Below are 14,531 nucleotides of genomic sequence, written 5' to 3' on the forward strand. Positions count from 1 at the left end.
AAGTAAGAGAGAAAAAACAAATTATTCTCATTAATAAAAAAATATATTTTATATACAGATTAACATTAAAAAAAAATCAATGGTCGTAAATTAAAAAAAAAACTAACGATCATAAATTAATAAAAAATAATTATAAATTTATTATTATTAAATTGTGAAATGCTTTTATCCACAGTGATAGTCCGACACAACTCTAACTTCATCGAAAACTGAATTTAAGTGACTTCGCACCCGCACGGAGAGACGGATGTATTTGACAAGGGGATGCTCTAAGTAAATGAAGTGATTATATACATAATAGTAAGTGTGTGTGAGCCCCAAAAGCCAAAAAAATTGAAGTAGTTGAGAATCTTTGCCATTTAAAAAAAAAAACTAAAACTTATAATATCTGCACATTATTTAATAAATATTTAAATAGATTTTTTTTAACTATTTAAATACTCCACCTATTAATTGCAGCATGCAATAGAAAAAATAATAATAAAAGTTACATTAAATATTGTAAATGATATTTCTTTTTTAAATAATTATTTTTTATTAAAGAAATATTTACCCTAAAATAAGTATATATATTTATATATATATATAATTAATGTAACAGAAATAATTTCAATAAATTAAGAATATTTTTCCTAATTTTTATCCTTCAGCTAATCTAATTTTCTTTTAGAATCATAATCAATAGGTCGGAATAAGATTAAAGTCTAAACGTTAAATTAGAATAAATAGTTAATTTGGTTCTTTAAACTAGTAAGTGTTAATCAAATTAAACTTAAATTTTACGCATTAACTAATATATCTCTAAAATTGTAAAATAATATTCAACATAGTTTATGTTTAAAATTTTATCATTAAAGACTATAATGTGTCATGTTAACTGAAATATTTTACTCTACTAGTTAATTTCATAGCAATGTCCTCATAAACAAGACTAATTTTTCTATGAAATTTAAATTTTTCATGGACTACTTTATTTCTAATTAGTGTACAATTACAATTAGTCGCAAAATAAATTTGTCGTTAGAAGGATGTCATATATTGATGTAAGATCAATGTAGGTAAATCACATATTCAATTACAACGTCACATTAAAATATATAACATCAAAAATTAAAAGTTTACGATTAAACTATTTTGATTGATATTTTACAATTTTACGGATATATTTATTAATTTGACCGACATTTACAATTTTGGGGACCAACTTACCTATTAACTCATCAAAATATTATCAAATCAATAGAAATAAAACATTAAAAATATTGTATAGACAAGGAAAATAGAGAGAAAACTAATAGGTAAGTTTTATTTAAAGGCTTAGATGCGATTTTAGTTTTCTTAACTGATTTGTAATTTTGGTCTCCTATTTTAATTGATTTATAATTTTTGTCCCTCTATTTTCTAAAATTGAGATATTTTATCATACCTTCCATAAATTAAATAAATAAAAAACTAACATTCTCGTTAAAAACTGAATTTTAAGTGATTTTATGCTAGCGGAAAAAGGTATTTGACAATAAAATGTTCTAAATATACATAATAAATAGTAAGTGTGTGCCCAAAAAAAGCCAAAAGATTTGAAGTAGTTGAGAATTTTTGCCATTTACAAAAAAAACTAAAACTTACAATATCTGCACATTATTTGATAAATATTTAAATATAATTTTTTTAACAAATTCTATTTAAATACACAATCAATTTTAAAATGAAGTAAATAAAAATTTACATAATATTAATTGCAGCATGCAATAGAAAAAATAACAATAAAAATTAAATTAAATATTGTAAATGATATTTCTTTTTAAAATAATTATTTTTTATTAAAATGATATTTACTGTAAAAAAAATAGAGTATAATATATATATATATACATATATATATATATATATATATATATATATATATATATATATATATATATAATGTAACAGAAATAATTCGAATAAGTTAAGAATATTTTTCCTAATTTTTATCCTTGAGATAATCTAATTTTCTTTTAGGATCGTAATCGATAGGGTCGGAATAAGATTAAAGTCTAAACTAGGTAAATTGATTCTTTAAATCATAAGTGTTAATTAAATTAAACTTGAATTTTACGAATTAACTAATATATTTTTTAAATTGTAAAATAATATTCAACATAGTTTATATTTAAATTTTTATTATTAAAGACTATAATATGGCGTGTTAATTGAAATATTTGACTTCTGCTAGATAATTTCATAACAATATCCCTCATAAACAAGATTAATTTTTCAATGAATTTAAACTTTTTAGTTTATTCATAATTAGTGTACAATTTGTCGCAAAATATATTTGTCGTCGGAAGGATGTCATTGATTTGAGATCAATGTGGGTGAATCAGATATTCAAATCACATATTCAATTACAATGTCACACTAATATATAACGACAAAAGTTAAAAGTTTACGAGTAAACTATTTTGATTGATATTTTACATTTTCATATATATATTTATTAATTTAACCGAGATTTACAATTTTTAAGACCAACTTACCTATTAACTCATCAAAATAATATCAAATCAATGTTTAGCTATAACAATCTAGTTTCTTCAAATAAGTTGTTTAGAAAATTAATCTACCAAAAATAAGTATGGATAGCATAATAAAATAATGGCATGCTCATTACAATTATGGACCTAATGGAATTGAAAATGTCACCATGAAAGTGCGCGAATGTGGCCAATTCGGTGCTTATTCATCGGCTCGGTCCAAGTTGATTACTGTTGATTCAAAAGAGGTTGAATTCAGTTATGAGGAAGAATCTGGATTGATGATTATTTATTTGAGAGTACCAGAGAAAGAGTTATACCAATGGAACATTTCTATTGATTTATAAATCAAAAAATATTTTAGGTAGGTTATGGAAATTTGATGAGTCTATGTAGACCTGTAGCAGGAAATGTTAATATTATCTAGCTCTTGTAAAACATATTATAATATTGAAATCAAACTAATCTTATATTATGCACCTTTTGCTACAATAAATTAATGCAATTGTGATTGATGCATAACTTTAAACTAAAGATATGTTGTTGTTCACATGAAATTTTTCTGGCAAAAGTAGTAATATTATTAAGGCACACCTTGATTGTTGAAGATATTTTATTTAAATATCTCTTTAAGGACTTGACAATCATTGTATCCCACCCTACCATTTAATGAAATTGATTAGACATAAATAAAAAATGATCATAGAGTAACTTGGATTCTATGGAAGAAAAAACAGAAGAAAAAAAAAAGAATGATGCTTATGTTAATAGGGTGCACCTAAGGAAGAATAGGAGAGGAACGTGGGATTATAGCTCTAGTGACACTTAGATAGCTATTGTTAGCTAGAATAGTGAGAGTGAGTTAGTTAGAATAATTAGAAGAATAGCCTTGAGTTAGGTACCATGTTTATATGATTTCAATTTTGTGTTTGTTGCTGATTTTGCATAATGGGAAGAAAACAAAATCAAAAGGTGCAAGTAGTTGTTAAGAATGTGAGGAGAAGTGACAGAATAAAGACTACTTTTAAATGTGTTTAGAGTGGTCTTGGAAGTGATTCATGAATTCCATTACTAATAGATGATGATGATCGAACAAGTCCATTAATAATTGGTGATGCATGAAGTTCACAACTTATTTTGCATGATCCTAAAGTGAAAGGTTGTATAAGACAATTAAGAAATTGGGATGAGATTTGTATGAGGACGATTTAGTGACCATTTTGAAGTTGTTATTTTGTTTTTTGATTGTTGTAGGGAATTTAAGTTAAGTGTTAATATGTAGCTTAATTATGAATGACAATTGTCTATTTTGATCGGTATAAGATGATTATATGTATCTTAGTTAAAACAAAATACTTTTATGTATCTTAGTTAAGACAAAATACTTTTATGTATTTTAGTTATGAATGACAATTGTCTATTTTGATTAAAATAATTCATTTTGTTATTCATCTTACCGGTTAATTCACCATAAGAATTATTTTTTTAGAATTATTTTCACAATATCCTATTATTTTGTCCTAGAAATTTGAAATTCCAAAATTAGTTGATTCTATATTCTGCATAGAAAATTCTGAACATTAATAGTAATTTATGCAAATGTTATACACAAAATTGTTAGAACATCTAATTCCAATGATACAATAAACATCTCTTTGCAATTTTATACTCAGATTTTAGAGTTTTGATGATAATAAAAAACATACGAGTAGTAAATTATTCTTTAAAGTTATTCGAACAGAAATACTAATATTCAAAACATGTAAGCTTTCAAATTATGTTTTTTAATTTCAATGGTAAATTTGTCCAATGAAAAAACTTTCAATTGTAAATTTGTTCATTTGTAAATTTGTATAATGAAAAAAAATTCCAAATATGAGTAATAAGCTGTATATTATGATGATTATGTGTTAAAATATTGGGAATGTGTATATTATTATTATCTAACTATTGATGTGAAGGTGTATATTATTATTATCTAATTATTACTGGAAAGGTGTATATTATTAGGATTATCTAACCGTTACAATAACAATAAGGTGCATGAGTAATTCTTACATAAAATATACTGTAGACATGTCTCAAAACTAATGTTCACAGGTAATATATTATTTTAATCTCAAAAAAATTAATGTTTACAAGATATATGTTAGATTTTAATTCTTTGCCAAGTACTTGTTATCTAATTCAGATGAGATTTGGTTATGGCACGTATAGCGCATATTCATATAGATCATTTGAATAGACTCGTTAACAGCTAGTCATAGGTCTCCCTAACAAAAAGTTTACTAAGGATAGGCTTTGTGACTACTGTGAGAAGCAAACTAGTTAAAACTTTTTTTCCCTCAATAGATATGCTCAAAACCAATAGGGTTTTGCAGTTAGTACATATGGACTTTTTAGTCCCTATCAAGTGTAACCTTTATGGATATGTATTGGTACATGACTATTTCAGGTTCACTTGCACATATTTTCTGGTTTACAAGAGTGAGACATTCTCAACTTTTAAAAAATTTGCTACTTTTGTTTAAAATGAGAATGACCAGAAAATTATATCAATTAAAAGTGATCATGGAGGTGAATTCCAAAATGATTCTTTTCAAACCTATTATGAACAATATGAAATACAACACATATATTCTGCTCCTAGAACTCCACAGCAAAATGTTATTAATTCTATCACCAACTAATTTTACAAGTTCATATAATACATTATTGTAATAAAAATAATATTGGTATTTAGTAGAATTTTTTGTACGTATATAATAAAAAATTATATTTTATTTATTATAAAATTTTAATTCAAAATTTAAATATTATATATATAATATAATATAAAAAAATAAAAATTAAGAATTTGCAAGAAAAACATTAAAATTTAAATGATAGCCGCGACAACTTTTGATGATAATAAATACATCCAACATATGATTTGTATGTTACGAGAGTCATGCATCAGTAGTATTGGAGCTTGATTTTCCAAGTTGCAACATAACCCACAAATTCCAGTTTGCATTAGTTGTTTATCATCATACGGCAACAGTGATTCTATTAAATAAGGTCCAGTGTGATGTATTATTTTGTACGATTTAACTCTTAATAATTATATTAAATTTTATAATTTTAATTTATAATTAATATTTAATTTTATTATAAATTTAAATATTTTAATTAATATTATTATATATTTTTAATTTAAATTTAAAATAAAATAAAACTTAAATTTTAATATTTAATTTTATTATAAATGTTAATAGAAGCTTACAAAAAAACTTGTGTACCAATAATTAAGTGTGAAAGAAAGAGTAAAAGTAAGAAAAAAAATTATTCCAATTAATAAAAAAATATTTTATATACAATTTAATAGTAAAAAAAGAAAATTATCATAAATTAAATAAAAAAAATTAGCTTTCTCGTTAAAAATTGAATTTTAAGTGATTTTATACTCACGGACAAATGTATTTGACAATAAAATGCTCTCAATATACATAATAGTAAGTGTGTGCGCCCAAAAGCCAAAAGATTTGAAGTAGAGAAATTTTGCCATTTAAAAAAGAAACTAAAACTTACAGTATCTGCACATAATTTGATCAAAATTTAAATATAATTTTTTTTAACAAATTCTATTTAAATACTCCATCAATTTTAAAATGAAGTAAATACAAATTTATAATATAATATTAATCGCAGCGTGCAATAGAAAAAATAATAATAAAAGTTACATTAAATATTGTAAATGATATTTTTTTTTTGAAATAATTATTTTTTATTAAAATGATATTTACTGTAAAATAAATAGAGTATAATATATATATATATATATACATACTTAAAATGATATTTACTGTAAAGTAATTATATATATATATATATAACAGAAATAATTTGAATAAGTTAAGAATATTTTTCTTAATTTTTATTCTTCCGGCAATCTAATTTTCTTTTAGGATCATAGTCAATAGGGTCAGAATAAGATTAAAGTCTAAACGTAAAATTAGAGTAAATAGTTAGATTGATTCTTTAAATCTGTAAGTGTTAATCAAATTAAACTTGAATTTTACGCATTAACTAATAAATTCTTAAAATTGTAAAATAATATTCAACATAGTTTATATTTAAATTTTTATCATTAAAAACTATAATATGATGTGTTAATTGAAATATTTGATCTCTGCTAATTAATTTTATAGCAATATCCCTCATAAACAAAGACTAACTTTTATATGAATTTAATTTTTTTTAATTTATTCATAATTAATGTACAATTAATGGCAACAATAATATATTTGTAGTTAGAAAAATATCTTTGATGTGAGATCAATGTGGATAAATTACATATTTAATTAAAATGTCACGGTACTAAAAATAGAAACTAAAGAGAAGTAAGTAAAAAAGCACTTCATACTTTGAATAAAAGGGAAAAAAAAAACACCGAAACAAAACACATGAAACATGGACTCGTAGCTCAACATTTATTCACATACTAAAAAAAAGTATATTAAACATGGAAAAGAATAATAGAGTCAAATATAGTTTGTGTACATCTACACCATGTCTTCCAATAGCAGGAGCCAAAGAAGAACTAGGTGTTCTTAGTAAGAAGTTGCATTGCATCTTATGTAATTTCTATTTCATGAAAAATAGTATAGGAAAGTATAGATGGTGAGGAGTTGAGGGAATAATTCACTAATATTAATCTCACCTCTTTCCTTTATTTATTTTACTACTTGAAATTGGCCTTTAAATTTGTTTTTAAATGTATTCACTTGACAATCATAAAAGAAGAGACCTTATCATATGATATGCCAAGTCGGATTTGAGTCATGGTGAGTTGCAATCTTAGCCACCACGTCACTACCACGTACTTTAATTTCAACTGTATAATAGTTGAAATATTTTAAAATTAATTTTGTTGGTCTATCCTAGTGTCACTCTCATCATTTTCGTAAACCAATTTACGTGTCCATTCTTAATTATTTTTAGCTTAAACAATCAATTTAGTATCTAAATTAACTCTATCTTATTAATTTAGTCTATAAACTTTTTAAGCCAGTCAAAAGGTAGTTCATAAACTATTTCTCAATCTATCAAATTAGTCTCTATATTATCCATTAAATGATCATTAATAAAACTCCTAAATTATAAAAATGTTTCAACTTTAAACTATTATGAAAAATAACAATTTAATATCTCAATTTTTGTTTTAAACACCGCATCTCTTCTTTTCTATAAATGTTAACTTACTCTAAAGACAATTAACATTTGTATTAACTCTTTACATTTATTATAAATTGTCATATTAAGTATACGACTTTAACGTTTACATTTGACTTAAATTTATAACTTTTAATTCATAATAGTTAAATATTAAAAATAAATTTTACATCTTAGTCCAAAACAAAATAAAAATTAATAATCAAAATAGTAGTTAAAACCATAGAAAAAACAATAAACCCAAAAAAACAGTAAACCAAAAGAAAAAAAACAATTAAACTAGAAATACCAATAAATCAATAAAGAGTAAAACCAAAATTTATCAAACCGTATTTATAACAAATCAAAATTTCAGTAAACCATAATTAATCAATTCAGTAAACATAATCAGAAAAACTAGAAAAATCAGAAATATAATCCATAAATTCATTACATTAAACTATAAATTATCGCAAAATAGATTCAAAAACCAGAAAAATAATCCATAAAATCATTACATTAAACTATAATTAATCACAAAATAAATTAAAAACCAAGATCCATATAAAGTTCATACAAAAATTAGAATTTCATGAGTTCATTGAATGGTGTTTAAAAACAACAAAAAAATTTGAACCGACTAATTGTTTTTTCTTATGACAAGTTACACACAATTATGAAATATTTTCATAGTTTATGGATTACTTACGAACATTTAACTATATAATTAGTAGAGAGACTAAGTTGATAGACATAAAAAAAAGTTTAAAAAACTTTTAGTAGATTTTGATAATTTAAATACTAAATGAGTGAGATAGTGTTAATTTTGATAGTTTATTATATTATTTTAGTATTTCCTTAATCCAAGAATGAATCATCCAAAGACAATGAATCAACCGAATCTACACGACAGCCTCAGGTCAAATTGCTCTGAAAATATCAAATATTCATTCATGGATGCCACACTAATAGATCACGTATGCTTTGCCTCACTGGAATTTTGTCTCTTACTTCCATCACATGGACCAATCTTTTAAAGGCTACTTTCACGGTTCATAAGATAGACATTTTATGTATATATTTAATTTTATAATATCAAATATTGATTTTGAATGAATTTAATTTTAAATTTTTATTTTATTTTATTTAAAAGTGAGTTCAATATTAAGTAGTTTATATTTAATTAAATTTATGTAGAAATACATTAAACAAAATATTTTGATGTAAAAATCAAATTTAGACTCAAAAATTATAAATCATAACTTTAAATTAAAATGAATTATAAAAAAAAAGTAATTTTATTCAAAAGTTGTTGAATATATAAAAATCAATTTTACCTTTTCAAAATAATTACGATTGTGCCAAAAGTAAAACCAAACACGAACTATGCATATCATTTCCTTCAAAAAATTTAAGGCGAAGTTATATTAATAATATAAAATTAATTACACAATCTTCAATGTTTATATTACATAGAAAATGTTTTTTATTTGTTGCACAATAAAATGGAAAAGTATTACAGACAAAAAAATTGGAAAAGTGTATACTTTTTACAAAAAGAAAGATAGCATTAATATTTAATTATATGATAGATAGATGAATTGAATATAGTAACTATAAATCTTACTTATATTATTTGATATATCTATCCTCTTTGCAAATTGCATCATATATTATTTGATCCCATGATGCTTTCATTTCTCTTCCAAAAGTGAAAATAGACATGACCACATCCAACGTATAAACTGTAACCAATGAATCAACTGTATGTGTCAAGTTGGTGCAATCTTCTAAAATAATACTAATAATGTAAAGTTTCATCGATTATAATATGGACAATACACAACAATCATTCTTTTCTAGATGGAAAATTCATAAATCATTAATGTGTATTACCGGTTAATAATGGCAAAATTAAAATGTCAAAAAAATTGATGGAAAATTCATAAATCATTAATTTGTATGATTAACATAAACACATTTTATGTGATTATAACAAATTTAGAGAAATTTATAAATTTGATAAAATATTAATTAAATTAATTATACGAAAAGTATATAAAAAATACAGCTAAGTTTTGTATTAAGGGTTACCATACAAAAGGTGAGATTAGATATTTTTCATATTTATTTTTTTTTTAAAACGGTAACCACAAAAATTATTATAATGATGATAATTTTTGACTCAATTATGATTAGAAAAAATCCATTCATTGTACTTTACAATTCTCGATTGCTATAAATACTCTTCCCCTGCTTCATCATACTTCACATCCTCTTATTTTTTCTCATTTGCATTTGGAGCAAAAACCATTTTGCTGTGATTTTCTTTGTTGAATTTCAACAAAAAAGATGACTGTGGGGGCAGGAATATCTATTGCTGATGGTAACTTGATGGTGTTGGGAAAGAAGGTTCTGAGTCATGTTCATGACAATGTCCTTGTTACCTCTGCTTCTGGTGGTTCATTGCTCAATGGTGCATTTCTTGGTGTTTCATCTCATCAAAAGGGTAGTCGAAGTGTTTTTCCCATTGGCAAGCTTGAGTATGTTCATTTCTCTCTTTAAAAAGTTTCATTTTTTTTCATTTTTTGTTTGTTTTTTAAATGCAAAATTGTTTTTAAAGGTACCCTTTTTGTTTTTTTATGTTTATTATGCTTGCAAGTGTTAGTATTTAAGGTGAGTGATTCAAAGTTTTAATTTTTGAGCCTTTAACTTTTGTGCTTTTTGTAGGTGATTGATATGTTTTTTTTTAACTTGTCATAATGAAAATAAATGGATGTAGTTATTTGATTGTTTTGATGTTGTTGCGTTGACACTTGACATTGTGTAGTTTAAAGATTAAAGTGACCCCCTTTTGGTTTTTGATGTTTATTATGATTGCAAGTGTTAGTATTTAAGGTGAGTGACTCAAAGTTTTGATTTTTATTGGTGTTTTTGTTTCAGGGGTTTAAGATTTATGAGCCTTTTTCGGTTCAAAATGTGGTGGATGACACAGAGAATGGGTACTTGTGGACAAGAAATTCCCATTGAGACACAGTTTTTGCTTATTGAAGCACACAAGGGTTGTGATATTGATGGAGGGATCAACAATGGAGAAGAAGATCAAGCTGGTTCTACCTACGCGGTTATTTTACCTCTTTTGGAAGGTGATTTCAGAGCAGTTCTCCAAGGAAACGATCTAAATGAAATTGAGATTTGTGTGGAAAGTGGTATGTGTACTCTTAGAACTATTTCACACAAAAAATATCATAAATTTGTTTATATATTGTGTATGCATATTGATTTTTCCCTATGTGTATGATTGTAGGATGTCCTGATGTGGAGGAATTTGATGGAACTCATCTTGTGTTCATTGGGGCTGGATCAGATCCTTATGAAGTTATAACAAATGCTGTCAAGTGAGTTTCACAATACCTGCTTTACCTTTTCAATTCTTCTTTGTTCTTGCTTAAAAAGTTAGTTTTGAGTTTTTTCAATTACTATGATTAGGCTTCATGTTTTAATCTTTGGAAGTGATCTGAATTAGAACATGTTCCATTACCCCAATATTAGGACTTAACTATCTTAAAACATAATAAGCTAACTCCTAATTCCCAATTATATGCTTTTTTAGCTTAACCACACTATTTGGATGCACAACTTTTTGTTTCTTACAAATGTTTGGTTACAAGAGTCATTGATTTCTTTTTTGTTTAGGACTGTTGAGAGACACTTGAAGACATTTTGTCATCGCGAGCGAAAGAAGGTTAATATCTATTTTTTCTTTCTTTGAAGTGGAAATTTCATGGCCGGGTTGCATCTTAAAGTTCATTACCTACTTGTATTATTCAGATGCCAGATATGCTGAACTGGTTTGGGTGGTGTACATGGGATGCTTTCTATACCAATGTCACTTCAGAGAATGTGAAGCAAGGATTACACAGGTTTTTATTTCTTTCGACTAAAAGTGGTCTAAGATACAAGGTTTTTGCATCACATATTGTTATAGACTCATAAACATTAGTTTATGATTTTTCTTTTTGTTTTATTTGTAGTTTTGAGGAAGGTGGAATTCCTGCTAAGTTTGTCATAATTGATGATGGATGGCAATCTGTTAGCATGGATCCCAATGGTATTGAATGGAAAGCTGATTGTGCAGCCAAGTGAGTACATTTTTTTTCCAAGTGTCATTGTCAAGTTGTTGCGTAGGACTCATAGTGATAAGTGGACAAATTGCTCGAGCAGGGTATTCATGTAAACTGGACTGTAGTTTATGATTGTCAAGTTATACTCTGTAAACCCTAAGCTTGAAATCATATAAAGATGTTGCAGCCGCTCTGCAGTCGGAAATATAGACGCAATTGGTTGAACAATATGGTTAAATATCACATTTTCTCTTTTTGTGTTTTTAGTATCTGTTTACTTTTGAAGCAGGATTGTTTTTCTAACACAAATAGATTGTAATTCCATACATTTTACATTGCAATGCCGAATAAGGAAAATTAATTTTGTTGCTTTTTTCTTTAACAGCTTTGCAAATCGCTTAACTCATATAAAAGAGAATCACAAATTCCAGAAGGATGGCAAGGAAGGTCACAGGAATGAGGACCCTGCCAAGGGACTTCAACATATTACCAATGAAATAAAAAAAGAACATGCCATAAAGTATGCTACTTTCAATTTTCTTCAATCTTCTCAAGATATTCAGTTCACACAAACTCATGATCTTTCCAAAATTTTCGCTGTTTGTCGTTTACAGGCACGTGTATGTGTGGCATGCGATAACAGGATATTGGGGTGGTGTTAAACCTGATACTAATGGCATGGAACACTATGAGTCAAAGATGACATTCCCTATCTCATCTCCTGGAGTCAAGTCCAATCAACCAGATGAAGCTTTAGATACCATTGCAATAAATGGACTTGGCCTTGTGAATCCTGAGAAAGTGTTTCACTTTTATGATGAACTCCACTCATATCTAGCATCTGCTGGTATTGATGGTGTCAAAGTTGATGTTCAGAATATCCTTGAAACTCTCGGGGCAGGACACGGTGGACGAGTGAAACTCGCAAGGAAATACCACCAGGCCTTGGAGGCATCAATCTCAAGGAACTTTCCTGATAATGGAATCATTTGTTGCATGAGTCACAATACAGATGGATTGTATAGGTACGAATACGATTGCAGTGCAAAGCGCTCAGCTGTTATTAGTAATGACATTTTTTTAATGAATTTGCTTGATGCAGTGCAAAGCGCTCAGCTATTATTAGAGCATCAGATGATTTCTGGCCCAGAGATCCTGCATCCCACACAATTCACATTGCATCAGTTGCATACAATACTATTTTCCTCGGCGAATTTATGCAGCCAGATTGGGACATGTTTCATGTAAGTTGTCAAAAAAATAGACCCTTTGTTGAAAAAACTGTGCTAACATCTTCATGAGCTAATTAGCTCTGAATTTTTTTATGCAATGTTAGAGCCTACATCCAATGGCTGAATATCATGCTGCTGCAAGAGCAATTGGAGGATGTCCTATTTATGTCAGGTGATGATTTTTTATGATAATAACTCTTCACTTTTTTTATGAATAAGATAAATTATGTTACCTTCTAATGTTATAATGTTGTGCAGTGACAAGCCTGGACACCATGACTTTAATTTGTTAAAGAAGCTTGTACTTCCTGATGGTTCTATATTAAGAGCTAAACTTCCAGGAAGACCAACCAAGGATTGTTTATTTGCTGATCCTGCTAGAGATGGAAAAAGGTAAAAAAATATAGTAGCTTGTTCTTTACTCTTCACGACAGAACAAAGTATTTTGAAGTTTTTCACGTTATATTCTTTTGTTGTAATTGTGTTCCTTAATTTCTCTGTGTTGTTTCTTCCTTATTAACTTGTGGATGATGTTGTTGCAGTCTTCTAAAGATATGGAACATGAATGACTTTTCCGGAGTTGTTGGTGTATTCAATTGCCAAGGAGCTGGGTGGTGCAAAGTTGAAAAGAAGAACCTTATCCACGACAAGAATCCAGGCATGGTCACTGGCGTCGTTTGGGCTAAAGATGTTGATCATTTATCTGCGGCTGCAGATGATAAATGGAAAGGAGACACAGTTATATTTTCGCATCTTTGTGGTATGTTTTAAGGCTCGAAATCACGCTTCTAAAATATTTACAAAAGTTAAACATGGTTTTTTCTTTTGGATAATGGTTTCTTTCTTTATGATGTCAATTTGCAGGCGAATTAGTCTACCTTCCAAAGGATGTTTCTATCTCAGTTACTTTGAAATTGCGAGAATATGAAGTTTTTACATTAGTCCCTGTGAAGGAATTACCAAATGGTGTCAAATTTGCTCCTATTGGTTTAATCAAGATGTTCAATTCAGGAGGAGCTGTCAAAGAGTTCAGCTATGGACCAAATGGAAGTGAAAATGTCACCATGAAAGTGCGCGGATGTGGCCAATTCGGTGCTTATTCATCGGCTCGGCCCAAGTTGATTACTGTTGATTCAGAAGAGGTTGAATTCAGTTATGAGGAAGAATCTAGATTGGTGATTATTGATTTGAGAGTACCAGAGAAAGAGTTATACCAATGGAGCATTTCTATTGATTTATAAATCAAAAAATATTTTAGGTAGGTTATGGAAATTTGATGAGTCTATGTAGACCTGTAGCAGGAAATGTTAATATTATCTAGCTCTTGCAAATCATATTATAATATTGAAATCAAATTAATGTTATATTATGCACCGTTTGCTACAATAAATGCATGCAATTCTGATTGATGCACAATTTTAAACTAAAGATATGTTGTTGTTCACATGAAATTTTCCTGCCACTAA

General features: G+C 26.9%; 1 protein-coding gene across 1 annotated transcript; it reads left to right on the plus strand.

Annotated features, from left to right (window-relative positions):
- Nucleotides 1-9,973: 9,973 nt before the first annotated feature.
- On the plus strand, nucleotides 9,974-14,434 carry LOC101497028 (probable galactinol--sucrose galactosyltransferase 1). The gene is made up of 13 exons (XM_004491491.4): nucleotides 9,974-10,252; nucleotides 10,653-10,918; nucleotides 11,017-11,107; nucleotides 11,406-11,454; nucleotides 11,541-11,632; nucleotides 11,744-11,851; nucleotides 12,219-12,353; nucleotides 12,448-12,858; nucleotides 12,936-13,077; nucleotides 13,170-13,237; nucleotides 13,324-13,458; nucleotides 13,608-13,825; nucleotides 13,930-14,434. The coding sequence occupies exons 1-13, from the start codon at nucleotides 10,062-10,064 to the stop codon at nucleotides 14,304-14,306; spliced, it is 2,283 nt and encodes a 760-aa protein (XP_004491548.1). The 5' UTR covers nucleotides 9,974-10,061; the 3' UTR covers nucleotides 14,307-14,434.
- The last annotated feature ends 97 nt before the right edge of the window (nucleotides 14,435-14,531 follow it).

The sequence above is a fragment of the Cicer arietinum genome, chromosome 2 (assembly GCF_000331145.2).
Source record: "Cicer arietinum cultivar CDC Frontier isolate Library 1 chromosome 2, Cicar.CDCFrontier_v2.0, whole genome shotgun sequence".
Classification (NCBI taxonomy): domain Eukaryota; kingdom Viridiplantae; phylum Streptophyta; class Magnoliopsida; order Fabales; family Fabaceae; genus Cicer; species Cicer arietinum.